Below are 27,850 nucleotides of genomic sequence, written 5' to 3'. Positions count from 1 at the left end.
AGGACGAGCGGTAGGCTCCTGCAAGAAACAAAATCGGTCGCAGGGGGACAATAGTGCGCGTCCTGAAATGAGTGAGGAACACAGGCGCCCGAACGCGAGTTTTTTATCCCTTGGGTCACGTGGACACCGAGGCGGTTATTTTGACTTTTCTGCCAGTCGGGATGATGGCGGGTTGTTAGGGGACTTATCTGAGATAATCCATTGCTGCGTGTCTCCAACGCCGACGACGACGACGACGGCACCGAGTCCGGTGCTCTCGATTTTCACTCCAAAAATCAGCGATTGGTTTGTGGTTGTGCCTCTATGGCCTCCGCAGTTGCGCAGGAAAGTCAAGGTACGCGCAGGAACAATTGAGACATGCAGCCGCAGCTGATACAATGGCAACCGCATGCAGACATTCCCCGGCTTTCTCTCGCTGTCGAGCACGCCTTGTCTACTTCCCCTTTCCCCTCTCCAGGCTCCCCTTTCTTCCCCCCACCACGCCTCGGTGCACACGAATTCGCCCTACCCCCAGGATCTCTCATGCGCAGCCTCGCGACCAGGAGTAGCCAGGACGCCGCTGCCCTGAGCCCAGGGATCGTGTCGCCTGACGAGGAGACCACCCCGACACTACCCAAGTCCGCCCAGTTTTCGGACTCTCCATCGCCCGCGACCCCCACGCCAAACACTTCCTTCCAAATAAATGGCAAAACGACCCCCCAAGTCACCGTCCCAGAAGAACCATTAGCTACCACGAACCCACCCTCGCCAACAGCCGACCAACCTTCAATCACCTCCTCCCGCCCTGCACCCCCGAGCCCCGCTGTCTCGCGGCGTGCGTCCGCAGCGGTCTCTAGGCGATCCTCAGGCGCCAAGTCACGCCGCCAGTCTAAAGTCTCGCAGCTGCTGGCCCAGCATGAGCCAGAAGCTTCGTCGTCCTCCGGAGCGACGGTTTCCCCAGCCACCCCGCAGCCGAAGCGCCGCTCGCTGCTCATGAAAATCCGCGACTTCGCGTTCCCGCCCGTGGACGATCGCCATGTCGGCCGCGGCGTGGACGTGCCCCGTGCGAACCGCCCGCGCCACCGCTCCTCGGTGTACTCCTCGCGTTCCTCCTCGTCATCGTCCTCTGCGGCCGATCTGGACGATGTGGAGGACCAGCGCGGATCGTGGGGCTCGTTCCGGTGGAACACGCTCAGCACACAGTTCAGCTGGACCGGCGCCCCGCGGGGCGACGATGCGGGCGAGGACGAGGGTGGACCATCGCGCATGGACTTTGAGCGCAATTTTGTACAGGGGTCGTCGCCCGTGGACGAAGAGCCGGAGCACTACGACTACGACGTGGAGGATGGGGACGACGAAGACGGGCCGCTGCTGCCGGGTTTATACCGTGCGCTGTTCGCATTTGAGCCGGAGGGAACGGCAGAGATGGCGCTGGAGGAAGAGCAGCTCGTGCGCGTCGTTGGACGGGGCGGCGGCGTCGGCTGGGCAGTCGTTGAGAAGGAAGGCGGCGGGCACGCCCTCGTTCCCGAGAGCTACCTTGAGGTGGTCGAGCGGGATCATGCTTGACGTTGGCAGTGTGGGCGATCTCGGACATTTGTTCTGTACCGACGGCGGTTCTGCCATGTCCGTCGGCGCTGGCGTGCCTCGTTCTGCATGAATTTATCGTAATTCGACTTCTACTTGCTGTTGCTTCCGCTGTCTCGTTTTCACGTCTTTCCGCATGTATCGGTATGTTCTTCATTACGCGCACTCTACTACATATTTATATCCCTACATCATCGCCTCTGCCGTACAGAATAGATACTGCTCCAGGACCCTAGTCCAACCTCTTCTCTATAGTCTAGCTGAAGTACTGGGGCAAAACGTACTTGAGCTTCTTCCGGTCCTCCTCCCTTTGCTCTGCCGACCGGGGCATGATCGAGTACTGCATAGAGCCCGCCTCTTCCGTGAGGATGTCCCCGTCCTCCACTGCGGCGTGCATCTCTTCGAGGATCGTCGCGGCGACGTGACGCGAGATGCTGGCGTTCGTCTGCAGCGTTTTGAACACCTCCGCCGCGGTGACGGAGGCCTCATGGGGCCGCCACGAGTCGTAGTCCGTCGCCGTCGCGATGAGCGCGTAGCTGCACTCGCAGAAAATCAGACATCACGCACCGCCTACATTGGAGCACAGTGACGCACCTCAGCTCGGCCTCGCGCGCGAGCTTCGCCTCCGGGAGGACGCTCATGTTGATCACGTCGCCGCCCCAGGCGCGGTACATCTGGCTCTCGGCGCGGGTCGAGAACTGCGGGCCCTCCATGCAGACAATGCACTTGTCGGTGTGCAGCGCGGGGCCCGCACCGCCGCCGTGTGCCGCAGCCTCCTCCTCGAGCACGCGCCGGACGCGCGTCTCGAGCCAGCGGACGAGGCGGAGCGCGAAGGGGTCACCGAACGCGGCGTGCGCGACGACGCTGGTGCCCTCGAAGAAGCTCGCGGGGCGCACGCCCTTGGTGCGGTCGATGATCTGCGTCGGCAGCGCGAAGTCGCCCGGGGCGATCTCCTCACGCAGCGAGCCTACTGCTGAGAAGGCGAGCACTGCGCGCACGCCGAGCGACTTGAGCGCGGCGATGTTCGCGCGGCTGGGCACTGCTGAGGGCGCGATGGTGTGTCCGATGCCGTGCCGCGCTAGGAAGGCTACTTGGACGCCTGAGGGCAGCGCACAGATGGCTATTGGCGAGCTGGGGAATCCCCATGGCTGCGCTGGGTCAGCGTGCTGATCGCACAAAATGTACGGACAAACTCACCGTTTCGGGATTGACGTGCTTGCTGCCACAGTCTCGGTCAAGCTTGGCGATGAAGACGCAGGATAGTATCGCTCACACCAATGTCAGATTGTCGAGGTGATATAGCCCGCTCCCCCCAATTACTCCGACGAGAACTGGTGTGCACGTCGTCCGTTGCCTCAGACGCGTATGGCTGTCTTCACTCACCGTTGTCGCCTGATTCCGAGGCCATGCTGAACGACGATGAAGGCTAGCACGCTGTAAGAACTGCAGTCTGTCGAGCGTAGTGAGTGTCGTGACCAAGTTTGCTGGTCGCCGTACACCATCGATTGCTCTCATTGCTGCCATCGATGTCGTGACATAGAAAACAAATAGTACTGAAGTTTTGCGGGACACGTTCGTCGATAAAGTTTCAGGTCATAAGGCATGTAAAGGTCATATTCATATGAGTGAAGTCAACCAAGGAAGAGGGAGTCATAGAACATGAGCAGAAATACGACCGTACAGATTACGAAGTACGAATTGTCTACGTCGATGTCAAAGTCTAAAGGTTTCAATGGTATATGTAGGAACCCGGAGAGAAAAATACACAGCAATGAAAACACCAAGGGTACACACAGACAGGACAGGACGAACCGTAAAATCACAATGACAAAATTAGGGTGACCCAGAAAATTAACGGATCCTGCATCCCGACGAGCCGCTCAGTTAGTCCAAAGCGTCACCAAGGGAATTTTGACTCACGAGATAATTTAATTAATCAGGGACATGGGAGGAGAGAACGTGTTACTTCGAGCCCAGCTTTAACTTTGCTTCCTCGATCTCCTCCGGCGCCATGCCAATGAGTGTCTCGTATGCTCGCGGGTGTACCGTTTCGCAGTGGCTGGCAAGCTCGACCCACGAGGCCGCCAATGGGAAGGTCGTCACAGGAAGTTTGCGGTCGCGGACCTCCTTCCTGCTGCTGTAGAACCGCATATTGGCGTCAATCTTACATGTCAGGACGAATAGAACTAGAAAAAATACGCACAGACACATCCGGCAAATCATCCCGGTCTTGGTGGATCGGTACATGAGCGGAACATGGCGAAGACTTAGATGCTTGCGGTGCTGTGGACGCGTGGGGGGCCGGGGACCTTCAAGTTGCACCTGAGGTGTTTGAGGTGCCCTACTCTGCACTTCTGCTTGCTTGTAGGCCTCTATTAACGGAGTCTCTTCAGGCCGCTTCGTCGCCGACAGCAGTTTCGTCCTGTGATACTGCGCCCTCGGAGCATTTTGGTCATCCACCACCCATGACTTCGTGCCAGCTGATGCACTAGCGGATAGATTCCGCTCACTAGCTTCATGCTGGTCCTTGGTATTATCTCCCAATCCCACCCGAGACATCCGAGGTTCATTCAGACTTACAGACTCCATTACCTCGGACTTTGTGGTCTCCGCGACAGTCTCTGCAGCTGCAAGTGCTGAAGTTTTAACCAGCTTCACAGATTCTACCACGGGTGCTGAGGTCTCCAGTCCAGGAGTTGAGATCGTTGCCACGGACCCAGATTCCGAGATAGACATATCTTCAGATGGCTGCACAGACACCAGCCTTTCCTGCAGCGACTTCATCTCGTCCGGCGTTGTTACCCTCTCTGATTCTTCTTTCAGCGCATAGGCAAGCCAGTCTTCTGAGCTGCGCGAGCGGTGGAGGGGCTCGGTAGCTGCCACCAACTTCTCCTCTGTCAACTGAGGGGTTTCGACCGTGCCACTTGCGGAATCGGTGACCTCGTCGGATGTGCGCCGGCGCTTGGCGGGATGCTCGGGCTGCTCTGGAGAGCCCTCCCTCTCGCGCTTCCTGTCAACGTCCACGTCCATAGCTGCATTAACCTCCGAGTCCGCGGCGCGCGTAAGGTGCGGAGCCGACATTTTTAAATCGTTAGTGGGCGATGGGAGGGCGTCCTCAATACCGATGAACCTGCGTGGCGGAGAGTCCAAGATGTTCGACAGATCGATCACCTCTCGTATGGAAGATGGAGGTACGGCGCTCCTCCGGGAGATGTTGGCGGTTTGGGCAGGAAGGAGCCGCGGCTCAGGATCGGGCTCCGACTTCGCGCTGGATGGGACGTTGTCCACGGTTTGGAGTGGTTCGAACTTCCTGACCGGGGAGGCCTGGACGGGTGGAGTGCCATGATTTATACGTGCCTCGGAGCGGGAACACGAGAGGCTGGCAAGTCTGCTTAGTACCACAGGTGAAGACTGGGCCAACAACCTAGCGACGGGGTCTTCGGAGCTTTCCTTCACATCTTGCGATGCGGAGTTGACGGTGGGCTCGGAAGGGGCAATCTGCCATGTGTTAGACCGAGTAAGGAGGTTTAGATGTGATACAACACGTACCTCTTTCACCACTTGTTCAAGGAACGCCACTTCTTTGGCAGCATTATGCCTGCGCGTCAGCTCTTGCTGCACTTTAGACAACACTAATGAGACGATTGAGGTGAGTTTTTCAAAATTCACAAGACTCACACACCTGAAGCGACGAGCCCACTGCGTTCCTGAGCTGCTTCTCCTTCCACTTTCCCTAAACTCCCCGAACTCTGCACATTTTCATTGCCTGCATCCACCAGTCTCGCAATTTCTTTTCTTAGAGCCCAATTTTCCTCCCTCAGGGCGACCCGCTCCTCTCTTAGCTTCGAACCCTCCTCTCGCAGGGCAAAGCACGCGTTATACAACTTCATCAAATTATCCTTCATCCTCACCTGAGCCTCCTGCGCGTTCTTCAGATCCTCGGTCAACCGCATGCACTCTTCACGCAGACTATGGCGCTCCTGGCGAAGTGCGTTGGCTTCAGCCGCGCTGGCGCCATTGTCCTGCTGCCGCGAGCTGAGCGCGATGAGTTGCCGTTCACGTTGTGCCGTGTGTTCGTTAATGGTCCCGAACTCCTGCGCAAGCCGCATCCCTGTAGCGGTGATCGCCTGGTCGACCTTCTGCATGAGATAGCCGCGCAGGGGGTGCAGCAGCGCGTGCGCATGCGATGTTGCTGCATTCATGGGGGGCTCGGCGGGATTGGGCTGATTGTTGGCACTGTTGTTTTGGCCATCCTGTGTCTGTGTGCTGGAGGAAGAGGGCGCGGATGGGCCCGAACGCCGTCTGATGAGAGAGTCGTTCGGGATGGCGCGCGGGCTTGCGGGGGAGGCGTCGGCGTCAGGCCAGGAGTTCGGGTGCGGTGATTGGTGCACGGTTCCAACGGATCCTGGAGTGTATCCTTGGGGGATAGTTTGTGCCCTGGGCTGCGCATAGTTTGACGGACCCGCTTGGGTGTAGTGGTGCTGCACATGTCGTGTCGCCGCCTCGGGATGCCCTCCCTGATTTATGTACGCCTGAGCGGGTGCACCCTCAATGTTGCCTGTGGCATCTTGGCGTGGGAGGCGAGCGGGGCCGGCGAACGCGTTAGAGGGGTACTGTGCGTACGGCAGCGAGGCAGAAGGGGGTGGCGTTGGGAGCGAATGGTCGGAGCGTGAGCCGTTGCTTACGGATACATCTAACCTCAGATTCGAGTTCTCCGAGGTAGATGAGTGCGGAAGTAGACTTTGGGAGTGGGAAAACGGCACTCTTGTTGGGGAGACTTGCACGGCGGGTACTTCGTTCCACACCGGGCGTTGCATCGCGGAAACGGATAGATTTGTCAGTGTAAAGAGGGCAGCCAAGGGAAAATTATGGAAGGGGGCGGACTGAGGATCGAATTTATAGGGAGCGACCGAGGGGCGCAACTGGATCCAAGTGGTGAAAAGAATGACTAAGGCACAGGGGTACCCCTTTCTGAAGCCCGTTTGTGATCAAGATCAGTGTCAAAGCGTAACGTCAGAGCTTCGCACGCAATGAAAGCACTATGTACTATGGAGGTTTGCTTGAATTTGAAAATACCCTTCCGCACCAACAAGTACACACACAGGCGCGCTCCGAAACATGCGTACGGTAGGATCAAGAAATTCAATGATTGAACGCCTTGCTGCCAGGCGTCGAGGATCGAGTGACAGGGCGTCTTAGCTGCGACCGAGCAGCCTGACAATGTAAAACAAGATGCATTGCTAAAGTCATGGTGAGTTCGTGGTGAGCTCGTGTTGTTTCTCGCTGAACTATTTGATTTGCAGGCATTGGGTAATTTACGGCGCTATGGCTCTGCGAGACGAAGTTTAGCGGTGCCCAGTCTCATATATCCAGCTGGAATGCCGCAGATCTCTCAGTTGGGATCGCAATGACTATAGGTATCATTGATAAAAATACCACGGCACCAGAGTCAGCAAAGTGAGTCGAATTCCTACTCTTTCCGTGTCATTTCTCAGGCTATCGCAGATAGCATGTGTCTGAGACATTAAGTCTTCGGCGACCGGCCGACGTGTGTTCGCTATCGATTATTACCGCCTCAGTTTCGCCGTTCGGAGCGTGGTGATGGTCATCATCGATGTCCAGTAAATTCCGTAAGTATCATGATGACGAAGGTACGCGATCATCCCGTGGCATGTCCTATGCATCGGATGCGAATTCAGCAGTGGTGACTCGACGTCTTGAATTCAGACGTCGAGTTATCGCTGCTGCTTTCAACCGAAGATTGCCTCTGCTCTCACAGAATTGTCTTGGCTTAGTCGGACCTTAGATGTTCATATGGGCGCGTCCGTCCTGACTCTCTCACCGAGTCATAATTCCTGCATGCGACTTCCTCGCACTCATCGATGGACCGATATCGTGGGCGCAGAGGGTCTCTGAATGGTTGAACCCCTAATTCTCATCACAGCACAACGAACACATGTTCTACAGTTGGAGTTCTGGAAGCACTAGCGTTGTGGGTCCGTGTTGGACAGTGTAGATACGATGACATTTCCGGAGTAGAAACAAAAGCAGTAGGAACAATTTTAGTGTGCTCGAGCGAAAATGAGGTATATAAGGGTGAATGGCAGGATTCAACAGGCTAATGCAGCGACGACAGGGAGAGCGTAAAGAGGACCGTCGAGTGGTATCTACTGATAGAAGCTGTTGGTAAACACGATGGAAATCGATGAGGGCGCCTGGCTCGAGACGCGTGCAAGATTGGGCGCCTGCACGCTCAAGCGCTCACGCTCTGCACAGGACTCGGACATGCACCACAAGCTTCAGCTATTAAAGAGCAGACTGCACTCCCCGCCATGGCTCCCCAGTTTTCCCTCGTCGCTGTCTACCACCGAATCTACTGTCGCCTCAGAGGCATCATGAGTGACCAACCCCCCAGTCCCGAAAAGTCCTGGCTCGACGGCTTCCAAACCACCCCCGATATCTACCTCCCCTTCAACATCGATAGACTCGCGGACGATTACATCCACCGGGGCTGGCTTGCATCCGACCTGCAAATCAGCCTCCTCGAATTCTACAAGCATAGGGAGGGCGTTAAGCACGAGTTCCTCGTCGCTACCCTCACCAACTCTGCCACCGGAAAGACGGCTGGATACATCTTAGCCGAGCGGCAAGGAGTGTGCCCTGCTCGCGCTGAGAACGATCCCGCCTCATCCACTCACAGCTTTAGCAGCATCTCGGAGTCGTCCTCGGCGTCATCTACCGCTGCTAAGGTACTCTCCACCAGTTCTACTGAATTACCTGCTTCCGATGTCATCTATTTGGGGCAAGACCAGAAAATCATGTTGACCTGCGCCAAACATACTGCGAAATCGGTTGTTGTCTGCCACAACCCAGTGTCGCAGGAAAATAGTGCAGACTCCATCGCTTCCTTCATCGCTGCTTGTCAGGTCACGCACGAGTTTAATCAAAAGTATAACAATAAAACCACTAACTGCCATTGGTTTGCCGGCGTGGTGTATGAGCTCGTCACAGGTGTTGAAGTCGAGGATGATCCGGATGACCTGGATGCTGCTGCTGTTGCACCTCAGCCGGACCTTCAGCCCGAGGCTGAGATCCAGGTTGAGCTTCATTCTCCTGGCCTCCCTGCCACTCCTCAGCCCGTGCCTCAGTCCCAGCTTACTCCTCAGTCCGGCAGGAATGGGTATTTTGGACCGGTTCCCATCGTTCGTCCTTCCAAAATCCAGGCCACTGCAAACCAACTATGGGGCATGTTCAGGACCAGAAAGGCAGACATACTGCGACAACGGGATCACTCAGGGGACTTGGCATGTGAGATTGAGGAGCTGAAGAGGCAGAAAAATGAGGAGACGAAGAGGGCGGATAAAGTGGAAAGTGAACTGGAGAGGGTGAAAAGGGAGAAGACAAAGAGGGTGAATGAACTGGAGAGGGTGAAAAGGGAGAATGAGGTGGAGATCGTGCAGCTTAAACAGGAGCTCCTTGATGCCAGGCAGGGACGTGCAGCTGGCGTACCTGGTGTGACAGCAGCCCATACTACGCCTCCCCTCGGTCGTACCAGCACTGCTTCCACATCTAGAAGAGCCATGTAAGTGTTTCCGCCATTTGTCTTTATCTGCATGTCTGATATCATCCTTCCCATTTTCCAGGTGAGTCCATTGCTAGCCGATCATGTCGTTGCATTTTTCCATCTACGGTCTCATCATCCCTTTCGTCCGTACTTGGCGAGCTGCAATCTTGGGAAGACCTCATATTTCGGCATTCATCTTCCCATCTTTCCCATCCATTGTCTGTTTTCAGTATAGTATGTGCTGCAGTTTACCCCATCCTTGCCGTATATGCATTCATCTAGTGGTCAGTTTATCACCAGCTGCGGATCTTTCTCTTTGCACCGTCTCGTCTGGTTGTACTTGTGGAAATGTGCTGCTTTGTCGATATGCTCTGATTTGCCCATATGCTACCACTATCTTGATTTACTTACTTGCTGGCTCTGAGTTGTAGTGATGTTTTGATTGATACATATGCTCTTGTTGTGTCCGTGTGTAACCGCTGTACTACATATTGTGCTCGTGTGTTTCAAATATAGTGTGACATCTGTTCCCTTTGTGATGATCACTGTTAATTGGTATCTCAGGATGTGAGCAGAGAGATTCTGGTCCACAATGGATAAATTACTGATTGAGCTCAGAGTATTATTACAGCAGGAGGAAGGAGGTATTATATTCCGGACCAGCAGTGTTCTAACGTCCATCTTAGTCGCGAGCGCGTTGTTTGCCCTTGTGTACGCGTTTGGGCGCTTGTCGCGATCGAACCATCACGTGCTCAGCGCGTCGCGTCGATTTGTGTCCGTGCGCAGTGTGTGCACGTCCTTAAATTACAAGGACTCTTGGTCCCCGGTCGCCAGCATTGCAACATACAGTCAACAGCAGCAAGCTCATCGGTGCGTTTCTTTTCCTTTATTTGGCGTGAGCATAGAGAAGTTGTCGCGGTGCGCAGTGGAAACGCAGAGTCTACGGGAATGGTGTGCTCGTCGGGCGTATAGAAGGAGCGTTCGCGCAACGATGGGGGACACGGTAGGGGAGAGGAGATGGAGAAGGCAGCGGTGTGTTTTGGCTCTCCAGACGGTGCTTTTCCCCTGGCGATTTTCGGTCCTAAGCTGCAGCAAGTTAGACGAGAACAAAAATGTAAAATTATTTCATACCACGTTCCAACCTATTTTGACGTCAACGCTTTCAGTAAGGTGCGAGGTTCAACGTTCAAACGTTCATGCTCCAGTTGCTCTTTCTTTACACATTTTCTGCTGCCTAACCCTCACGCACGGGTGGTCCCGCAGCTGAGAGCAGCGGTCTTGCCAGCCAGAAGCCCCAAAGGCAGACTGACTCTCTCCTTCATCCTTTGTTCCTCAGAATATCCGTGTCTGGAAGCAGCGACCATGATGACTCCAGAGGCCATCTGTCTCTGAATAAAATAACATAAATCTTGGTACGTCCTACTAATAGTCGTCGAATTTTATGCTCCTTCCAATGGTTGAACCGGCGGAGCCCAAGCGGGAGTCTCGACGTTATCTCAATTGTCCGTGCTGCGATCATGAAGAAGTCGCGTCTAAGTGATTGGGAATCGCGCTAGTTGTTTGCCACCCGAAACAAACTCGAGAGCTTACTGCTCGCAGTTGCAAGTTGAGATCTAATTACAGGTCAGTCGGCTGCAACAGTCTGGAGCTCTGCAAGACTACAACTAAGGCATGTAATAAAGAAAGCCATAAATCCTGATCCTCTACATTTTACACATACAGTTCCATATAAAGGTCGTATCCTTGTTTCATGGCGCGCAGCCCGACGCCGCAGGCGCGCGCGCAAGTCATTTTACAACATACGGTCATTAGTGTCGTCAGTGTGCCCGTTGCCATTCGTCAGCCCAGAGGGGCCCAGGGCCTGGTGCAGCAGTAGCTCGACCTTGTCACGGTCCTCGCTGAGCTGGCGCAGCTCGTCCCGCCACCGCGTCTCCCGCTGCTCATAGATTTTGCCCATTTCTCCGAGGCTCCCAAGCGCGGCCTCCAGTGCGCGCCGCAGGTCGTCCTCCCGCGAGTCTCCGCTCCCAGGAGATCCGCGGATCGATGGAGAAGACAGATGCAGCCGGTCGAAGAGAGAGATCCGCTGTGAGCGTGCGACGCGCCGCTGTGAGGCGAGGTGGTTGAACGACGTGCGTATCGCCGTCAGTTTCGAAGAGTTGAGCAGTGCGGAGTCACGCCGGATAGATCGCGAGGTGAGGGCATACAGCTTTGAGGAGTGCGCAGGGGAGGCCAGGAGGATCAAGGTAGCGTCCGTCTCGCGGTCTAGAGACTGGAACTATGAAACGGAGTACGTGGTTAGATCGCCTGATGTATCACTGAGTTTGAGAGAACTTACCGATTGCGTGACTGCGTCCCAGCGGGTCTCCCACCTGCGCCGCCTCTTCTGCGGGTTACTGACAAAGGTAGGATGGAATTCCAAGTCAAGCAGATCCTCCTCTTCGCCATCCTCATCCTCGTCCACCCAGTCGCCTTCGTCATCGGGATTGTCAGCGACCTCCCCGTTTTCGATCTCGTTCCCATTTCCATTCCCGTTCCCGTTCCCATGCCCATTCTCATGACCCCGGACATGCGCCCAGTCCACTTCCTCACCCTCTCTGACGTACTGGTCCACGAAACGCTCCTCGCCCGCAGTCTCCTCACCCGAGGACGGCTCAGGGCTCGTCTCGCGGGGCTGCGTGCTCTCCACACGCGGCGGGGGCTTCACGCGTCGCGTGTCACGCCCACCCTGCTGCCGCAAGTTCACCGTCTGATCGCGCCGCCGCAGTCCACGGCCACGCATCGCCAGAGGCGGCGGTGGGAGGTGCACGGGCTCGTGGCTCGGGCTCGAGCGGATGCTCATCGCCGACCCGCCTCCCATGTTAGGGTGGCCCGCCATCGTCGGTATGAACGCCCACGGGTTGTAACCGGGCCCAGGGAAGGGTGTGGACGACGGCGAGAACGTGGAGTCGGTCGGCGTTGCGAGGCCATTGTTGAGCGCGTAGATCTGCATCTGCAGCGCGAGCTGCTCACGGATCACCGCCGGGTCATTCAGGTCATAGCTCGAGGAGGGCGCCTGGGTCGGCGCGGCGACCGTCGTGCGCCGGATGTGCGTGAATGGGTATGGGTAGGGCGACCCAATCTGACGGTGCTCGAGCTCGCTCTGGGCGGAGATAATGGGAGATGGTGCCGCTGTCTGTGACTGCGGGGTAGGGGGTATCGGCGCATTGGGGCGAGAACTCGGGGACTGGAGATATGCTCTGAGGTAGACAGATGTAGAATCGTCAATCAACCCCTGCATGTCACCAGGATGCGGCATCCCGGGATATGTCATTCGTTGGTCTTGTACATGATTCGAGCCGTAATGGCGGGAGTTATCCATCTGCTGCATTTGGCTCTCCATCTGGTGTTGAATCTGCTGCTGAGCTTGGGTCTGAGGCGGCGGCAGAGACTGAGATTGCACCTGAGGCGGAAGCGGTGGTTGAGGGGGGGAATGCTGTTGCTGAGGAGGGGACTGCTGCTGGCGTTGTCCGTTCACAGGAGCATCATCGCTTCTGAGGCTATTGACAGTGTGTTCGAACATCGCTGGATCGAAGGTCCTCATGCCGAGCTGGTCAGTCGATCCAGAACGGTGCTTCGCACGAACTGTCTTCTGATATTCCGTACTGGGCTGCACATACTGTCCACCGGATGGCATGTACTGCCCGCCACCAGCGGCGTACGGAGCATCGCGAGGGCGCTCCGGCAGAGTCGTTGAAGGTGAGCGGGGAGTGAAGCCTGCGTCGGACTCTTCGCCACTCTTGCTCCGATGGTGGTGATCGTCGTCCTCCTCGTTCAACGTCTCCTCGTCGTCATCCGTAGTGGTATGAACTGTCTTCGCAGCATGCTCTCGGAGCACATCGAACCGCGAACCGTCTGGGTATACGTCGGACGCAGGAGAAGGCGTCCCACGGGTATCGTCATATTGTCTATTGTCGTGGTCATCACGATCGTGGTCCTCTTCGGGCTCTTCCTGCACTGGCAGTGAACGATCCGGCGGACGCTGTGTCATGGCTTGCAAAGGTGGAGTGTGACTTGCTAGCTTCGACGCAGCGGGAGGCGTCGAGCGCGGCTCAGCAGCAACTTGATTAGGGACAACTCCAACTTGACCAGAAGCCTTACGCAGGGCAGGAGGGGTAGGGCCTTGCGAATTCCCTGCCTGGTATCCTTCGGGTACATATTGCGTGTACCCCGCCGAGCGCTCGTTGGGAGACGACATGGGGGTCGCGTACTGAGGCGATCCGCGGTACTCGGGCGTGCGGTTGGCCCCGTTGGTGTCGTGTACTGGCAGCTGCGAGGATACCGTCTGCGCACGATCTCTCGTCTTTGAACAGAGTTAGACTGATCGCGCTGACACTCTTGCAGCTTGTCACGCACCTGACGTTTCGCCACCGCCGGAGGGCCACTGCTGTCCTGGTCTTTGGGGCTCGACCTGTCTGTGGCGCGCACACGCTCCACAGCAGGATCTTTCGCTGCTGTGTTCATCGTGAGCTGATGTTGCAACCCTGCTCCGCTCGACGCCGCGCCACCTGCGTATGCGACACCGGAAGTCCCTGCCGGGTGAGAGAGCTGTCCCTGCGCTGCCTGGTAGTCGGCGCGCTCGATCTCGGCCATGAGCTCGTCCGTCACCTGCCACTCGTCATCAACGGTGCGGTACTGGGAGATGAAGTTGGGAGGAGGAACGCGGTTGACGGGACGAGGGTGGTGAGGGTCCGTCATCACGCGAGAGAGGACACTTGACTGGCTTTGGGAGTGCTGGGGCGCAGCTGGTGGTAGCGGGACCATGTGAGGAAGAATGGGCTGGCTTACGGTGTGTTGGAGAGGAGGAGGAGAGTTAAGTCGCTCGGGGCTGCGGTCGCGTGGAAGTGTTGGAGCAGCCATTTTAGACGCAGTAGGTGATATGCGGGTGGTGGGTGGAGGGCTTCGGCGTGATTGATGGGAAGAGATGGAGGCGGTGGGACTGGGTTGCTGGCCCTGGTGGATCGACTGGCTCTGGTTGGCGAGTATCTGGCTGACAGTGGGCACAATGGGCAGTAAGTGGGCTTTGGCGGTACGTTGTCTTTCGCGGAAAGATGGTGATGGAGTCGATTCGCGTGGGGCGATGTTCTGCACAGGACCTATATAGGATTACGGAAGCAAATAAGCAACCGCGGCACCGGAATAGAGTTGTGCAGGTGGCCAAGACACAATGGCGTGGCTTATGTAGTATCCTTAACAAAGCACACTTTGAGACGTAAGATACAACAGCACGGACACATGTTTCCAAGTTGGAGTAAGGATCACCGTCGAACGTCAGGATCGATCCTTGAATTAAGCATTGGGGTTGTAGCACCTCCATCAGGACGGGAGAGAAATGCCAATCCCAAGCAACAGTGAGAAAAGAAGGATAAGGAAGAAGGCCTACCTTGGGTTCCGAGAAGTGTTTTCCTGTTTCGCTGCGGGGATTGACCAGACATAATCCAGGTCGGGCTGAAGGTGGTCCAGAGTTACAGGAAGGACGGGACAAGGAGGGAGAGGAGGAAAGAGTTAAGCTCCGAGCGCGGATAAGAGATCGCGCTTTCAGAGGTGATGCATTATACTCGCGTTTCCAACGTGGCGACAGGTCTGCAGTGACAAGGCGGTGGCCCTGGTGGACAACGAGGTAGCCGACCAGGTAAGGAAGGCCTCGAGGCAGATTACCGCCAGGCTATCGCCTCGGTCCGGATGTACATACAAGTCCCTCTTCTCTTTTCTGCGTTCATGTCCGTCACGTTAGCAGAAAAACAATTGCAGAGTCGGCTCGTATGGTGCCCAAAGTACCACGCAACACATGCAACGAGTCATTATCAGACCCAGGTCGGCGCACCGAAATCCCAGTGTCGGCTGCCCTGAGCCACCTTTAGATGTGAGTATTCCCGAGCTCAATCTGCGGAAGATCTCATGATATCACCCCGATAGAAGTTCGAAGAGGTTGATTACAGGCGGCATGCTGCGACTGCATACACCCAGTGACCGAAGGGAGGGCACCATGGGAGCGTTGACGACGCCGGCGTGACCGCACTCTTCAAACCCCAGTAAGAATCCCAACTTACCGATTGTCACAACGTTGTTTGTTTCTTATTACTTTACTTGCAGTCATCGGTGACCGATCACGACGATGTCACACTGGATATCCATTGCAGCCACCGCCATCCACGCGCCTCCAGCATGCTGCCTATACGTCAACGTCCCCATGCCCATCATATGGTAAGTATATCCCTCTCGAACATGCGCAGTAGCGGAGGTGCCCAATCCCCGGTAAGAAATTGGGAATAGGTCCGCTACTAGTAAGTACATGATGCGCGTGCCATAATTAATGTATGTGCTGCAGTCGGCAACACTCGATGCCCGAACAACATCTCCACGCATATTCCACGCATACAGTCGCTGAAAATTTCTCCATCACATGGTCCTCGTGAAAGCTAGTTAGAAATCGACACACAAACAAGTACTAAGTACAAGGGAAGAGTCCTTCGTACGCCGATAATCTCCGCCTAGGCGACCGCAATAGGCTGCGACACGCTCGACACATTCACATTCGCCTTCTCTAGCTCCTCCTTATCCAGCTTGAGCGCCTCTAGCCGCTGCCTCTCCTCCTCTAGCATCTTGTTGTGCTGCACGAACCGTTTCGGCACGAGGCGCCTGCGCTCCGTGGTCGGCTTGAACTCGAACTTGTCGACACCGAGCGCCTTGAGCGTCTTGCGCTCGACGATACTGTACTCCTCGGGATCATCGCGCGCAAAGTTGAACGGTTTCCTGAGCGACACAGGCGGGTTCGTAATGATGCGCACCTCGCGGAGGTGGTTCTTCGACGCGGAGTGCAGCATGAGCGGGTGCATGAGCACAACGTCGCCGATCTCGCCGGTCATCTCCACAAAGCGCTTGCACTTCTTCACCTCTTCGGGGTGCGACCAGTAGCCGGGGTCGTCCTTCGGCTCCTCGTAGGTGCTCGTCGACGGCGTGAACGAGAGCCCGGTGGGCAGGACGCCCTCAGGGTGCTGCGATAGGTACTTGGCGATCATGTCAATCGCATCGGGCGAAATGAACGTGCCGCCGCCGCGCGGCTTGATGTCAGAGAAAAGGGGGATCACGAGCAGCGCCTGCTCTGGAGAATCGAGGTAGTGTACGAAGAAGTCTCCGTCGACGTGCCAGTTGTCGAGGTCGTGCGGGTCGACGTACTTGTCGGGGCCCTCCAGCTCCGGCGTGCCGAAGTTTACGATGAAGCTGTCCCCCCACGACCCGCTTGGCTCGTCGATGCGTTCGGCCCCACCCAGCAGGTCCTGCATCGCTTCCCACACCTTTGTATCTCTGTCAGCACGTGGATGATGGATGGAGTGCAGTATCTGTGACGTACTTTGGGTGCGAAGGATGCGACTGGCTGGCGACTGTGCCACGGCATGTGGATGCGCTCGCGGTCCCAGGTCGACTTGTCGTTCGGGTCGAGCGCAAGACGGACCCACATCGTCTTGGTGAACTCGGTAGCCTTCTCCTTCGTGAAGCCCTGCTTGATCACCACATAGCCGTTCTCCAGGAAGAAGTCGACCTGCTCGGCTGGATTGCAGTCGCGTCAGTCAAGACGAAGTAGAGCTCGAGTGAAGACCGCGAACGCGTCAGTTGCTTGTATTCCTGCACCATCGTGTTAATTGAGAGATATCGCAGACGATGCTGAAGCAGTGGTGCTTGCAGGTTCATCCGTTGGCCGCACGAATTTATCTGTGCGTCCAGCGGGAATTCTTCGGCGCAGCCCGCATTTACCCTGGTCATATGTCGCTACGGAACGCATTCCGTCTATCGCACGGTAGCTTGTGACGTCTGAGGGGTTGCATTAATTCTGGACGAGATGTAGTCGACGGTAGCGGCGATATGGCGAGGGTCCGTACCTGGAGATCTGCGCGAGCGTTTCGAGCAGTTGTCGCAGGTTCCAGCGAAGGCGCCTAGTGTAATTCCGTGCGGGGCCCCGCAGCGCCAAATTTTGGGTCAAGGAAACAATGTCTAGCTGAGTAGCTTCAGCGCTCAAGCGCTCAACTTCCAGTGTCTCGCCAGTGAGTCCACTACGCACGTGAAGGAGCACCCGTAAGTTATAGCTGTGCGACAGCTCCTGGTCTGCTGGATTGTATTTCTCCGCACCTGAGTGGGGCCCGAGCGTGAAGCCACGAGACATAGGTCTGGAGCAGATAGCGAGGACCAGCGACGGCACATTGTACAAAACTTGCGATCTCAATTTGTCTGCAACGACGTCACAATAACAAATAGAGAGTACATTTACATCACATTCAATACACTGCGAAGCTGCCCAGTCATAGAGTGTGAAGTAACACAACTCCGACCTACACGCCAGTCAGAGATGTTGATTGAGAGGCGAGGACAGGACATACCTTAGAGGAGAGATGGAGCAGTAGAAAGGTCCCATCTTAAACTCTGCTCGCCCGTTGTGGGCGGGACCTGGTGCCCTTCGACACTGTGAGTACAGACTGGATCTCCGAATCGACGCCCTCAACGTCGTCTTCCCACTGTCGTGCCATATCTTCATCGGTAGCCTCCTCGTCAGATGATTCCGCCTCTGTCTGGGCCCGCTTGCGCTTAGAGGCCGCTCTCGAATATGATGCTTCCGACGACGGGATCTTCGCCTTCCCTTTCCCTCCTTTGGGTTTCGCCGACACTTTTTTCTTGCGATCTTTGTTCTTCTGGGACGGTGGTATGAAGTTGTCATAGTTGTTCACGAGGATACGCTGGAATTTTGCATCATAGCCGACACACTTCATGCACCAGACTCCGATTTGCTGGAGGAGAGCATTTGAACTGCGTCGAGTTCGAACACCAGTAGGATGCCTAATATACTCACCTCTTCGCCTCGTTCATACGCAGCTGAAATGTCTTTAACTTGTTCCTTTACAGTCTTCATGATGTCTTTGTCCGAGATCATAACATCGATCTCTTCATCTGAAAGTTCTTCGTCGTTGCGCTGTCGCCACCAAACACGTAGTCGGATGTCTTCTCCCCAACCTTTAAGAAGAATTTGTTCCGCCCATGTTCTCTTTACCTAAAGTGTCAGGCCATGAAATCAGTACTGTGAGCTTCTGATCATTCACCGTTGATTGATATGCACCTTTCCATCTTGTCTTTGGAATTCGTCAGCTGTAAGTGGCTCCGATGGGAACATCTTGTAGAAGCCGACATGTGACCAGACTCCAGGGCGTAATGCCACAAATACACGTCGCACCTCCTTCCATTCAAATACCCTCGCGCTCTGCATATAAAACAGGCCAGGATCACCGGGATTCTGAGGAGCATGAGGATGGTAGACAATTGGAAGCATCATGAAATCATTGACTCCGTGCATATCGACCCTCTCCTTACTGATTGTAGGAAATGTCTGGACGAAGCTTCCGCCATAGAGTTCGGTGATGTAGTAACGCGACATGGTGAACTTGAGCATTGTTTCATCTAGTGCGATGGGAAAGGATTTTCGGAGCCCTGCTGCATCGAGCCGCTGAGCAACACACTTATAGTCAAATTGTGAACCTCTCTTGATTTTCGCGAGAGGCTGTGGTACGGAACATCATGAAAATGAGATCAATGCAGAGAGTAGAATCTTCACATATATTCTGCAGCCGGTCAACTGCAGCTTTGATCTCTTCCTCGGTCATTGGCTCATACTTGGCTTCATCCTCGCGCTCGCTTGAGAGAGGTTGTAGATCGACATCAATCGGTTCCGCCTTGACTCCAGGAACTTGCGGCTTTACGTCTTCCATCTCTTGTGCTGCTCGTGCTGCTCGTGCTTCCCGTTCTGCCAATCGTCGTCTCTCCAAGTCCCGCTTGACTGCTTTCCAAGGAAGGACTGCAACCTCCACCAAGTGCCGCGCTTTCTTTCGCAAAGGCGGTTTCGCCTCGGACATTTCCTCCTCTAGGGCATGATATGCGCTGGGTGAGTAGCATCGAGATGAGAGGATATATCTTCTTTCTTGTTGATCTCAGCATCGCCGACATCGTTCGTGAGTTGTCCCAGAGGACGAAGGCTTTCGGGCATAGCCTGAGGCCCCTTCAGATCTAGTGTTTCTGCCTCGAGTGCATAATACGCGCTAGGTCGAGTAGCATCGAGCAAAGGAGAAATATTCTCCTTCGTCTCTATCTCCATAATGGCAGTAACGTGTTCCTTGATCCTTGGGGGCTTCAATCTAGACGGTGTCTTCTGTCAACCAGTGATTCGAGTGTTGCCGAAGGGAGTACCTCTTTGCTTGGATTCCTGACGGATGACAATCGTTAGGGACTGGCTGCAGACTCTTGATTGCGCATGCGCCCTTTGCCGACAATGCGTTTGAGGAGGTTTGAGGACGTAATTAATATTTGTGTACACGCTCGCTTATGCCGCAAGGTGGCCGTTTCCTGAAGAGTTGCCTTTTTCATACATTTGCTTCCGCCGCGGGACACATTCACGCAAACAAGCTGCCCTACTTACTTATTCACAGGCTCGTATCGATCCGCTTCACCCTTCAAGTTGTAGGTAAGTGCTCTGCTCTTTGACGATAGCGGAGCTGTTGCGTGGGTTTCCGCGTGTTTGCAAGTGTAGTACCTCCCGATGAGACATCCAGTGAAGAATGAGGTTGAGTCAGAGGTGGTGAGCTGGAGATGGTTTTGCTGTAAATGATTTAGCAGAGGTGCCATGCTGATCGTGAGAGATCGCAGGGAAAGGAAAACTTCGCACATTTAGAGTCGCTCGAAAATGTAGACGTGAAAGACGAGACCGTGAAGCAAGACGTCTCTCCCAACTCTGGTCCTGAACCGAAAAAGCGAAGTGCCTCTCCCAACTTCGTTCTCGATTCTCTTCGGATTCCAATCCATGATCCAGTGAAGGACGAGATTGAGCTTCCCAAAAAGCGGCAGCGCACAGTTGAGTCCAATGGAGGTGTCATCGAAGAGGACATTAGAGAGCCATCGGTCGGGTTGGAACCTCTGAACTCGCTGTCCGCGCACGACATTGTCAAGAAATACGAGGAGATGTCCGAGGAGGAAGCGAGAACCGCCATGAACAATTTGTCGAATGTGCGTGATGATATCTCTTGCAGTTCATGGACCTTAACGTCAAAAACAGCCAAGAGCTGTGATCAAGAAGGAGAAGCTATTCCTCGATGACAAGGAGATCTTGAAACGTTTGGAGCCCGCTGGTCTTGACCCGTTCCCAGTTGTGCTCGACCCAGCTATCAGAGACACAGCGGTAACCCGGTCATTCATATCCAAACATTTTGGTGGCACGGAACGGGAGACTTTCCCTCGCATCAAGCCAGGGAAACTTGCAACCCACGGCTATGACAATCTTATGTGCATCAACCTTTTGTATGCTCCATATGCCCCCAAGAAGCCAGGCTATCCCGGGCTCTTTTTCCAGATGACACCTGCGGTGGAACCCTGGTCCCAAAAGTGTTCCCACACACAGGTTCTATTCGTTCGTCTGCGGACGAACGAGTGGTTGTATGTCGGCCTGTATCAACAGATAGCTGTTGCATCGTTAACACCAGAGGAATGGCATTCTCAAGATGCCTCTGTGAGTTCTTTGGTCGAATGTGCTGATTTGTACAGTCAAGCTGACCCAGGCAAAATAAGGTGCGCAAGAACTGGTCGAAGGAGATCGCCGTCAAGAAGTGGGCCAAACCCGTTCGAGTCAGTATTCATCTCAAACGTCGCCTGGGCCGTGCAGCAGTGGAAGAGGAGATCGATGTGAGGGTAAATGATGGCAGTAAGTATGACGATGTTACGGAGGAGGATGTTCTCGATGCTTACGACAAAGGGGATGAGGTATGTTTCGACACCCCATCCTTTCACCTGACTTGCTGAGTTGCACTACGTAGATTATGGGCGTCTGGTGCATGAAATGCGTGGGATACGATGAGAACTTCCAAAGGGGCTTAATCAAAGCCGCAAGAAGGAACGGCCGTCGTTGAATTGAAAACTGTTTGTTATCTGTTTATTAGCTTGAATCCGTTCAGTACAGCCCGTGATAAATATCGATATGAGAATTAGGCACAGCTTCAAAGCAACTAGAGCTACAAGACGAAAACCTCAGAACGACGCGAGCAAGTGAGTGGATTTTAGTCGACGTCCTCCATACCTCCCATTCCCGAGTTCGAAGGAGCACTCGCCATGGCGCAGTCGAAGAAATTCGCGAACGTTCCAGGAGGGACTACTGGTGCGGCGGGTTGAGTAGTGCTGGTGGATGGTTCTCTCGCCCCGGCTGTTCGTGCCGCCCTGGCAGTGTCCTTGCGGAACTTGGTTTCTGACCGCTGCATTGCTGCTTTTCTGCGCTGCACCTTGACGAAATTCAAAAGTGCGTCCAGGCCATCGCAAACATGATGCTTGCTCGGTTTGTCTGCCAGCCTATGGAGACAAGTGTAAGCCACCATGACACTGTAAGAGACCACCTCTGTGGGTACACCATACGCATACTTACCTGCCGACCATCTCTTCGACAACATCGTTGGCTCGCAAGAATGGCATCATCTCGATGAGTGCCTTGTATACCTTGAGCTGCACCATTGCAGCACCCTTGACACTGATGGCGACATCAGACCAACCCTCGAATCGCTGCTTGAGCTTCGGGCGGAACTCGTCTCTGAGTTCGTCCAAGTCAGGATCGTGAGGGTCGAAATCGAGATAGCCAGCAGGGTCGCCCTCCTCAGCTGCCTCCATTCCAGGCACGATCGGCAGGCCCATCATCATCGCTGCAAATGCCATAGGATTAGGCGCGGCAGTCCCTGGAGTCGCAATCGCGTCAACCCATGCCTCCACTCGATCCTGTCTACCTGGAGCCCCGGCGCGGAGCTTAACGATTTCCATGATCTCGTCGATATTTGCACGACTTTCCACCTGCGAGAACGACGAGAGTAAAGCTGAGCGCACGGCACGTGCGGTATCCAATAGCTCCTTCTCGATGATCTGGAGTGCCTGCGCCTGGTAGAAAGGGCTTGCAGAAATGCAGGCGACCGCTGTCTGTAGTGAAGGCGCATCTCGAGGTCGGAGAAGATGTGAGTGCGAGTCAAGTAGTGATACGATCGTGTCTGCGTCATCCTCGAGAGCGTGGATATCTAGCGCTGCAGAGAACGTCTCGGAGGAGCTCGCCGCAATTGAGGAGAGGTGCTTCATCAACTGGGATTCAATGGATTCAGGGTCAGTAGAGATAGCCAGAAGTGAGGAATAAAGCCGTAGTGAAGGAGTCAGCTTGAAAACACCCATCATGGCATCTTGGATATGTTTCCGCAGCTGCCACATCTGACTGCTCACGCGGTACGACCAGTGACTCGAGAAGTATGGCTTTGAGTCTGTCTCGTCGTCGATGTATTCTTCATCATCTCCGTCTTCATCCTCATCCTCAGACTCATACTCCTCCTCCTCGTCATCATCGTCGTCGTCATCGTCATCGTCACCATAATCATGAGGACCTGGAGAGATGAATTAGACTGATATGCACATGCAAATAGGGAGTATACGGACACTTCTTGCCACCATACAGGACCCTTTCGAGAGCCGTCCAGCCCAGCATATCCTCAATCTCTCCAAGTATCTCCGGTATAATACTGACCTGGCGTTCACTACCGGTCGCGAGCAAGCTCAAGAGTAGGTCGCGCCAAATGAAGTAGAGAACCTCTTCCACGTTATGGGCACCGTTAATTGCAAATGATTTGACACGCCTTCCCGTATTCCTCTTGAGAACCACAGAGACGTACATGTTGGTGAATGCACATTTGCAACTGCATAGACGAACATGAACATCTCGGGCATTGATGCAAGAAAACATACACACCCAGATCGTCCATTCCCGATATGATCCAATGAACTAGCCACGAAAAGGAGACACTTATGCGCATGCATGAAATCGACATTGTGCTCATACACGACGCTCCAGATGTCATTTAACCAGTCCGTGAGACTGTCCACCGTTTCGCTAAGGATTTCCGACTTGTGCGATCGTTCCCTGACGAAGGAGCGCTTCGCATCTCTGTGGAGCTCATCCATTAACGCAGTAATCTCGGCCTTCTTCGCATTCAGATCCAGCAATGGGATTCCTGCGTGTCGCTCCTGCAAACGGGTAACGACTCCGAGTACTTTTTTCGATCTGCTCCTCTCGACAAGATTGAGAAGCGGTATGAGGTGCTTCTCGACCAGCGCCTGCTGGGCGTCCGCAGGTAAGGTGTCGTATATTGCAGCGAACCTACGCGATATGTTAGATTCTGTATCATGACCCATACTTGCAAGCACGCACCTGGAACTGGGTAACTTGCCTATCATAGCGTGTGATGGGATGTCAGATTTGTGGACTCAAGAGCTGACCGAAACCCCTTGCGAAGCGGCTTTTGAGGGTCAGATGGTCAACAGCAAGAGGTCTGTCAGAGCAGTGTTCAGTACTGTCAGAGTCTCTGAGAAGACGTTGCAATGTGCGGGGTCTCTTTCGGAGTATCAAATTCTGCTTTCGGATGTGCAATATTAACCGGTGACAACGCGTCAGAGATAAAGTCACGGGCTGTGACGATGCGCGTCTGCGTGTTGTCACGCGCTTCCGTGGTGTAGTCACGGTTGATCGTTTGATATTACACCCATCTTTCAGCGATACCTCCTCGTCTGACATCGGCATGGCTCCAAGCAAAGCGAAGACACCAGCGAAGGTTTACGGACGGGATATCAGGGGCTTTTTCGGTGGCGCCGGGAGCAGTCAAACCACACCGTCAACACAACACACCACTGGCACGGTTTCGGTCCGCTCGATTCTCGCATTTTCCTGTGGATTTCGCTGAATTGACTGCATTATCTTTTTAGAAGCACTTCGGTGGTCCCAGCCAAACACAGTCTATAGAAATCAGTAAGTCTCCTCTCTACCCTTCTTGTGATAGAGATACTGAGGTTGAGTAACAGGCGATGGGGAGGATGCTCGGTGTGTAACGAGGCAATGTTACAATCTTTTTTAACCTGACCTCTAATCAACAGAACAAGCAAGAAGCCACCTGCATCGTACGTACCTGTCGTTTCGACCACGTCACGGACTGCTCACACAGATGCAGCGCGAAACCCGAGAAAGTTGAGACTGTACGTGAATACGCTCCCATGATATCAACTCTTATCCTCATGTCATCGCAGAAACTAAAGAGCGAACGCGTTATGGATGATGAGGAAGATCAGAAGCCACAACCGAGCCTCAAGCGGAAGAAGGCCGTCCTTGCATTCTCCAGTGAAGACGAAGATGAAGATCTCAAGAAGGTGTCACCACCCAGGAAGAAACACGCCATCGAGACGTCTTCATCGAAGGCGTCAAGCAGTGGCTTCGCTGCGAAGCCCAAACCCAGAGGGCAAGAAGCGCCACACAGTGGAAAGCAGCCCCCACGCAAAGCGAAGAAGAACAAGGACGAGGACTTTGAAATGTTGTCTTCGGAGGATGTCGCGAACGATGATGACTACATAGAGGACGAGGACGACGAGGCGCCGGCGAAGAAGGGGAAGAGTAAAGTCAAGACAACACCCAAGAAAGCCCTTGTGAAAGCTCAAACGGCGAAGAGTACAGGCAAGGCGAAAGCCAGCGCGAACGGAGAGGAACAGGAAAAGCCAAAGCCCAAATTCAAGTGAGATGTTTGCTCTGTGTCGGTTGGCATTAGCTTACTCAGTCTCTCAGTTGGGCCGCAGCGAAGGCTGCCAAATTGGCTGGCCCTATCGCGCCGGGCTCCAAGTCAGTGCCGGAGCCTGCGGTTGCTGATCCTCTTGGTGGCCTCTCATTCGTCTTCACCGGCGAATTGAGTAGCTTCTCCCGAGAGGAAGCGATTAGTCTCGCCAAGCGCTTTGGTGGGTACGTATGTTGGTTGTTCTTTACTCTCGCAGACAATGAAAGATAGCGAACAGCCGCGTCACCTTGCAGCCGTCATCGAAGACATCCTTCGTGGTCTTGGGCTCCGACGCTGGACCTAGCAAACTCGCAGCGATTAAGAAAAACAACCTCAAGACCCTCGATGAGGATGGATTCCTGGATCTGATTGCAACGCGCGTGCCCGACACAAGCAATTTGGATGACAAGACGAAGAAGAAGCTCGAGAAGGAAAAGGAGGCGATTCGCCAGGGCGCTGCGGAGATGGAGAAACGCGAGAAGAAGGCGATGAAGGAGAGTGTCGCCAATGGAGGAAGGTCGGTCGCAGGTAAATGCACGATGTGCGCGGCGCTGACGCTCCCTGACAGCGCTAGCGCTCAGCGAGCCCCGTCATCGCAGCTGTGGGCAGCGCGCTATGCCCCCCAGTCTCTGAAAGAGATATGTGGTAACAAGGGACAGGTCGAGAAGCTGCAGATGTGGTTGAATGACTGGTTAGTGTTTGTGTCTCAATTGATATTTCGTTTTCCATGAACTTTTTGCCATAGGTCGTCTAGTCTGCATTCGGGCTTTAAGAAACCTGGCAAGAATGGCATGAATATCTATCGTGCAGTCCTTATCACCGGTCCTCCAGGAATTGGCAAGACGACGAGCGCGCACTTGTGTGCCAAGCTCGCAGGATTTACACCTATCGAGCTGAATGCAAGCGATGCGAGAAGTAAGAAGCTCGTCGAGGTGGGCCGAACCGCACATTGACATGGTTTTCCCTTTAGTTTGCTGACATAAACACCTCCAGAACAGTACCAACATCACGAACGCATCCTTAGATGGTTGGATGACGGGTGGACATGTGCGTTGCCGCATTGCTAAGTCCGTCGACCTGAATTTACTGATTTTTACCAGATGGCAAACACTGTCGGCGTCAATATCACTGACAAAAGCTGTCTGATCATGGACGAGGTCGATGGAATGTCTGCTGGTGACAGAGGTGGCGTGGGTGCGCTTGCGGCTCTTATCAAAAAGACCAAAGTAAGCTGCATGCTAGTGATGCAAGTACTGGGAGTTCATGTCTGGGTAGATCCCGATCATTTGTATTGCCAACGACCGGACAGCTCAAAAACTGAAACCCTTGATCAATGCGACGTTCAACTTGACTTTCCGAAAGTAAGAGTCTGTAATTGTTTTGCTGTGCAAGTCTAATTAGCCTGAACTGTAGGCCAGAGGTCACTGCTATTCGCTCGAGGCTGCTCACTATCGCATTCAAGTACGTCTACTCTTCCTTGCGCTGAAACAATGTGTTTATCTCTCCTTTAGGGAGAAAATGAAGGTTCCCGCGAACGTGATCGATCAGCTCATCGAGGGGGCTCAGTCAGACATTCGTCAAGTTCTCAACATGCTCTCCACGTGGAAATTGTCAAATGACACGATGAACTTTGATGAAGGCAAGACACTGTACGTTCTCTGCTGCGTGAATTAGATCCTGTGGATGGCTGATCTACTCCTTGAATTCAGAGCTAAGATGAATGAGAAATATTCGGTTATGACACCTTTCAATGTCATCAACAAGATGTTGGGTCCTTACATGTTCTCACCGACATCGCGCGAGAGACTCAATGATAAGATTGAGCTATACTTCCACGACCCTTCGTTCATCCCCTTGTTCATAGAAGTGTGTGGTCTATTGTACATGCCAGAGGTCTCTTGTGATAACATTGCCGCAGGAGAATTACTTGAAGACACAACCCAGCAAGGTCAAGAACATGGACGGACCAGAGAAGGTGCTGAAACAGCTCGAGCTAATGGACAATGCTGCTTCTTCGATATCAGATGGCGACCTTGTTGACACACTCATTCACGGGTACGTATGTATGGTAACCTGGATTTCTTCCGCTTATACTTTGCAGACCCGAACAGCACTGGTCACTGATGCCGCTTCACGCGGTATGCTCTAGTGTGCGTCCTGCATCTCTGCTCTACGGGCCAGGGGTAGGCTACGGAGGCCAGAATGCTATGAGCTTTCCCCAGTGAGTGGATACAACATAGATGATTGACGATGTTTGAATACGTGACTGCTAGGTGGCTTGGTCAGAACTCCAAGCAGGGCAAACTCAGTCGTCAATTGACAGACATCCAAGCCCGAATGCGTCTGAAGGTATCCGGAGACAAACCGGAGATCAGACAGTCCTATCTCCCCGCGCTGTTCCCACATATCGTCAAACCATTAATGGACGAAGGTGCTGTGAGTGGCTTGATTTGTATTTAGGTCATCTATGGTATTGAACTTTACCGTCTCTCTCTCAGAGTGCAGTAGACGATGTAATCGAGCGTATGGATGAATACTTCCTCACCCGCGAGGACTGGGACACAGTAGTCGAGTTGGGTCTGGACGAACACAAAGACGACCTTGTCCTCAAGAAAATATCCACTGCTACCAAGACCTCCCTAACGAGAAAGTGAGCTGTACATTATCCTTGTGTCTAGCCTATCCTCAGTCGGCTGTCTTCGTAGATACAACTCTAGAGATCACCCCATTCCCTTCCATAAGGCGCAAGACTTGGGCAAGGTTCCGAAGAAGCTTGCTGCTTTGGGTCCTGCCCCCGACCTTGAGGAAGCGTTCGATGTAAGGCTCTGTCACTAGGTTGTGATAATGCACATTCATTATATTCCCTTGACAGGTTGAAGAAGATATTGTTGAAGAGTCAGAGGACAAGCCTTCTTCGAACGATGATGATGTCACACACGACAGTCTAATCAAAGCTCCCAAGAAAGGCAAGGGGACAGTATCGAGCAAGGGTAAAGCTATCGCACAACCGAAGATAAAGGCGAGGGCCAAGAAAACTTAGGCGGCACATATTTGC

General features: G+C 54.1%; 11 protein-coding genes across 11 annotated transcripts; 4 read left to right on the top strand and 7 right to left on the bottom strand.

Moving 5' to 3' along the window:
* Positions 1-303: 303 nt before the first annotated feature.
* On the top strand, positions 304-1,545 carry SCP_0202670 (hypothetical protein; the record flags this gene model as incomplete). The annotated part of the gene is made up of 2 exons (XM_027754182.1): positions 304-334; positions 395-1,545. The coding sequence occupies 2 exons, from the start codon at positions 304-306 to the stop codon at positions 1,543-1,545; spliced, it is 1,182 nt and encodes a 393-aa protein (XP_027609983.1).
* Positions 1,546-1,819: 274 nt separating this feature from the next.
* Positions 1,820-2,971, bottom strand: SCP_0202660 (S-methyl-5'-thioadenosine phosphorylase; the record flags this gene model as incomplete). The annotated part of the gene is made up of 5 exons (XM_027754181.1): positions 1,820-2,099; positions 2,158-2,711; positions 2,761-2,782; positions 2,837-2,894; positions 2,947-2,971. The coding sequence occupies 5 exons, from the start codon at positions 2,969-2,971 to the stop codon at positions 1,820-1,822; spliced, it is 939 nt and encodes a 312-aa protein (XP_027609982.1).
* Positions 2,972-3,525: 554 nt separating this feature from the next.
* SCP_0202650 (hypothetical protein) lies at positions 3,526-6,380 on the bottom strand (the record flags this gene model as incomplete). Its single annotated transcript, XM_027754180.1, has 4 exons — positions 3,526-3,700; positions 3,767-5,061; positions 5,113-5,195; positions 5,246-6,380. The coding sequence occupies 4 exons, from the start codon at positions 6,378-6,380 to the stop codon at positions 3,526-3,528; spliced, it is 2,688 nt and encodes an 895-aa protein (XP_027609981.1).
* Positions 6,381-7,895: 1,515 nt separating this feature from the next.
* SCP_0202640 (hypothetical protein) lies at positions 7,896-9,210 on the top strand (the record flags this gene model as incomplete). The annotated part of the gene is made up of 2 exons (XM_027754179.1): positions 7,896-9,145; positions 9,207-9,210. 2 exons carry the CDS (start codon positions 7,896-7,898, stop codon positions 9,208-9,210), a joined length of 1,254 nt encoding a protein of 417 aa, XP_027609980.1.
* A 1,709-nt stretch (positions 9,211-10,919) lies between these two features.
* On the bottom strand, positions 10,920-14,598 carry SCP_0202630 (predicted protein; the record flags this gene model as incomplete). The annotated part of the gene is made up of 4 exons (XM_027754178.1): positions 10,920-11,402; positions 11,463-13,466; positions 13,520-14,259; positions 14,547-14,598. 4 exons carry the CDS (start codon positions 14,596-14,598, stop codon positions 10,920-10,922), a joined length of 3,279 nt encoding a protein of 1,092 aa, XP_027609979.1.
* A 1,056-nt stretch (positions 14,599-15,654) lies between these two features.
* SCP_0202620 (hypothetical protein) lies at positions 15,655-18,581 on the bottom strand (the record flags this gene model as incomplete). The annotated part of the gene is made up of 9 exons (XM_027754177.1): positions 15,655-16,458; positions 16,515-16,711; positions 16,768-16,786; positions 17,220-17,386; positions 17,441-17,487; positions 17,536-17,610; positions 17,672-17,940; positions 18,003-18,200; positions 18,267-18,581. 9 exons carry the CDS (start codon positions 18,579-18,581, stop codon positions 15,655-15,657), a joined length of 2,091 nt encoding a protein of 696 aa, XP_027609978.1.
* Positions 18,582-18,669: 88 nt separating this feature from the next.
* On the bottom strand, positions 18,670-18,912 carry SCP_0202610 (hypothetical protein; the record flags this gene model as incomplete). The annotated part of the gene is made up of 1 exon (XM_027754176.1): positions 18,670-18,912. The coding sequence occupies one exon, from the start codon at positions 18,910-18,912 to the stop codon at positions 18,670-18,672; it is 243 nt and encodes an 80-aa protein (XP_027609977.1).
* Positions 18,913-19,064: 152 nt separating this feature from the next.
* On the bottom strand, positions 19,065-19,295 carry SCP_0202600 (hypothetical protein; the record flags this gene model as incomplete). The annotated part of the gene is made up of 1 exon (XM_027754175.1): positions 19,065-19,295. One exon carries the CDS (start codon positions 19,293-19,295, stop codon positions 19,065-19,067), a length of 231 nt encoding a protein of 76 aa, XP_027609976.1.
* A 441-nt stretch (positions 19,296-19,736) lies between these two features.
* Positions 19,737-21,096, top strand: SCP_0202590 (hypothetical protein; the record flags this gene model as incomplete). Its single annotated transcript, XM_027754174.1, has 5 exons — positions 19,737-19,775; positions 19,844-20,200; positions 20,250-20,699; positions 20,759-20,950; positions 21,004-21,096. The coding sequence occupies 5 exons, from the start codon at positions 19,737-19,739 to the stop codon at positions 21,094-21,096; spliced, it is 1,131 nt and encodes a 376-aa protein (XP_027609975.1).
* Positions 21,097-21,243: 147 nt separating this feature from the next.
* SCP_0202580 (predicted protein) lies at positions 21,244-23,437 on the bottom strand (the record flags this gene model as incomplete). Its single annotated transcript, XM_027754173.1, has 5 exons — positions 21,244-21,529; positions 21,603-22,590; positions 22,643-22,899; positions 22,953-23,360; positions 23,412-23,437. 5 exons carry the CDS (start codon positions 23,435-23,437, stop codon positions 21,244-21,246), a joined length of 1,965 nt encoding a protein of 654 aa, XP_027609974.1.
* Positions 23,438-23,778: 341 nt separating this feature from the next.
* SCP_0202570 (Replication factor C subunit 1) lies at positions 23,779-27,835 on the top strand (the record flags this gene model as incomplete). Its single annotated transcript, XM_027754172.1, has 22 exons — positions 23,779-23,901; positions 23,963-24,005; positions 24,059-24,077; positions 24,131-24,154; positions 24,205-24,229; positions 24,281-24,759; positions 24,810-24,980; positions 25,034-25,312; positions 25,364-25,486; positions 25,541-25,727; positions 25,789-25,842; positions 25,896-26,021; positions 26,071-26,156; positions 26,209-26,256; positions 26,307-26,444; positions 26,505-26,661; positions 26,714-26,850; positions 26,897-27,016; positions 27,069-27,231; positions 27,294-27,445; positions 27,501-27,612; positions 27,668-27,835. 22 exons carry the CDS (start codon positions 23,779-23,781, stop codon positions 27,833-27,835), a joined length of 2,934 nt encoding a protein of 977 aa, XP_027609973.1.
* Between the last annotated feature and the right edge of the window lie 15 nt (positions 27,836-27,850).

This window comes from Sparassis crispa (genome assembly GCF_003851025.1).
Source record: "Sparassis crispa DNA, contig_000001F, whole genome shotgun sequence".
Taxonomy (NCBI): domain Eukaryota; kingdom Fungi; phylum Basidiomycota; class Agaricomycetes; order Polyporales; family Sparassidaceae; genus Sparassis; species Sparassis crispa.
This window is presented reverse-complemented; position numbering and strand designations above follow the sequence as displayed.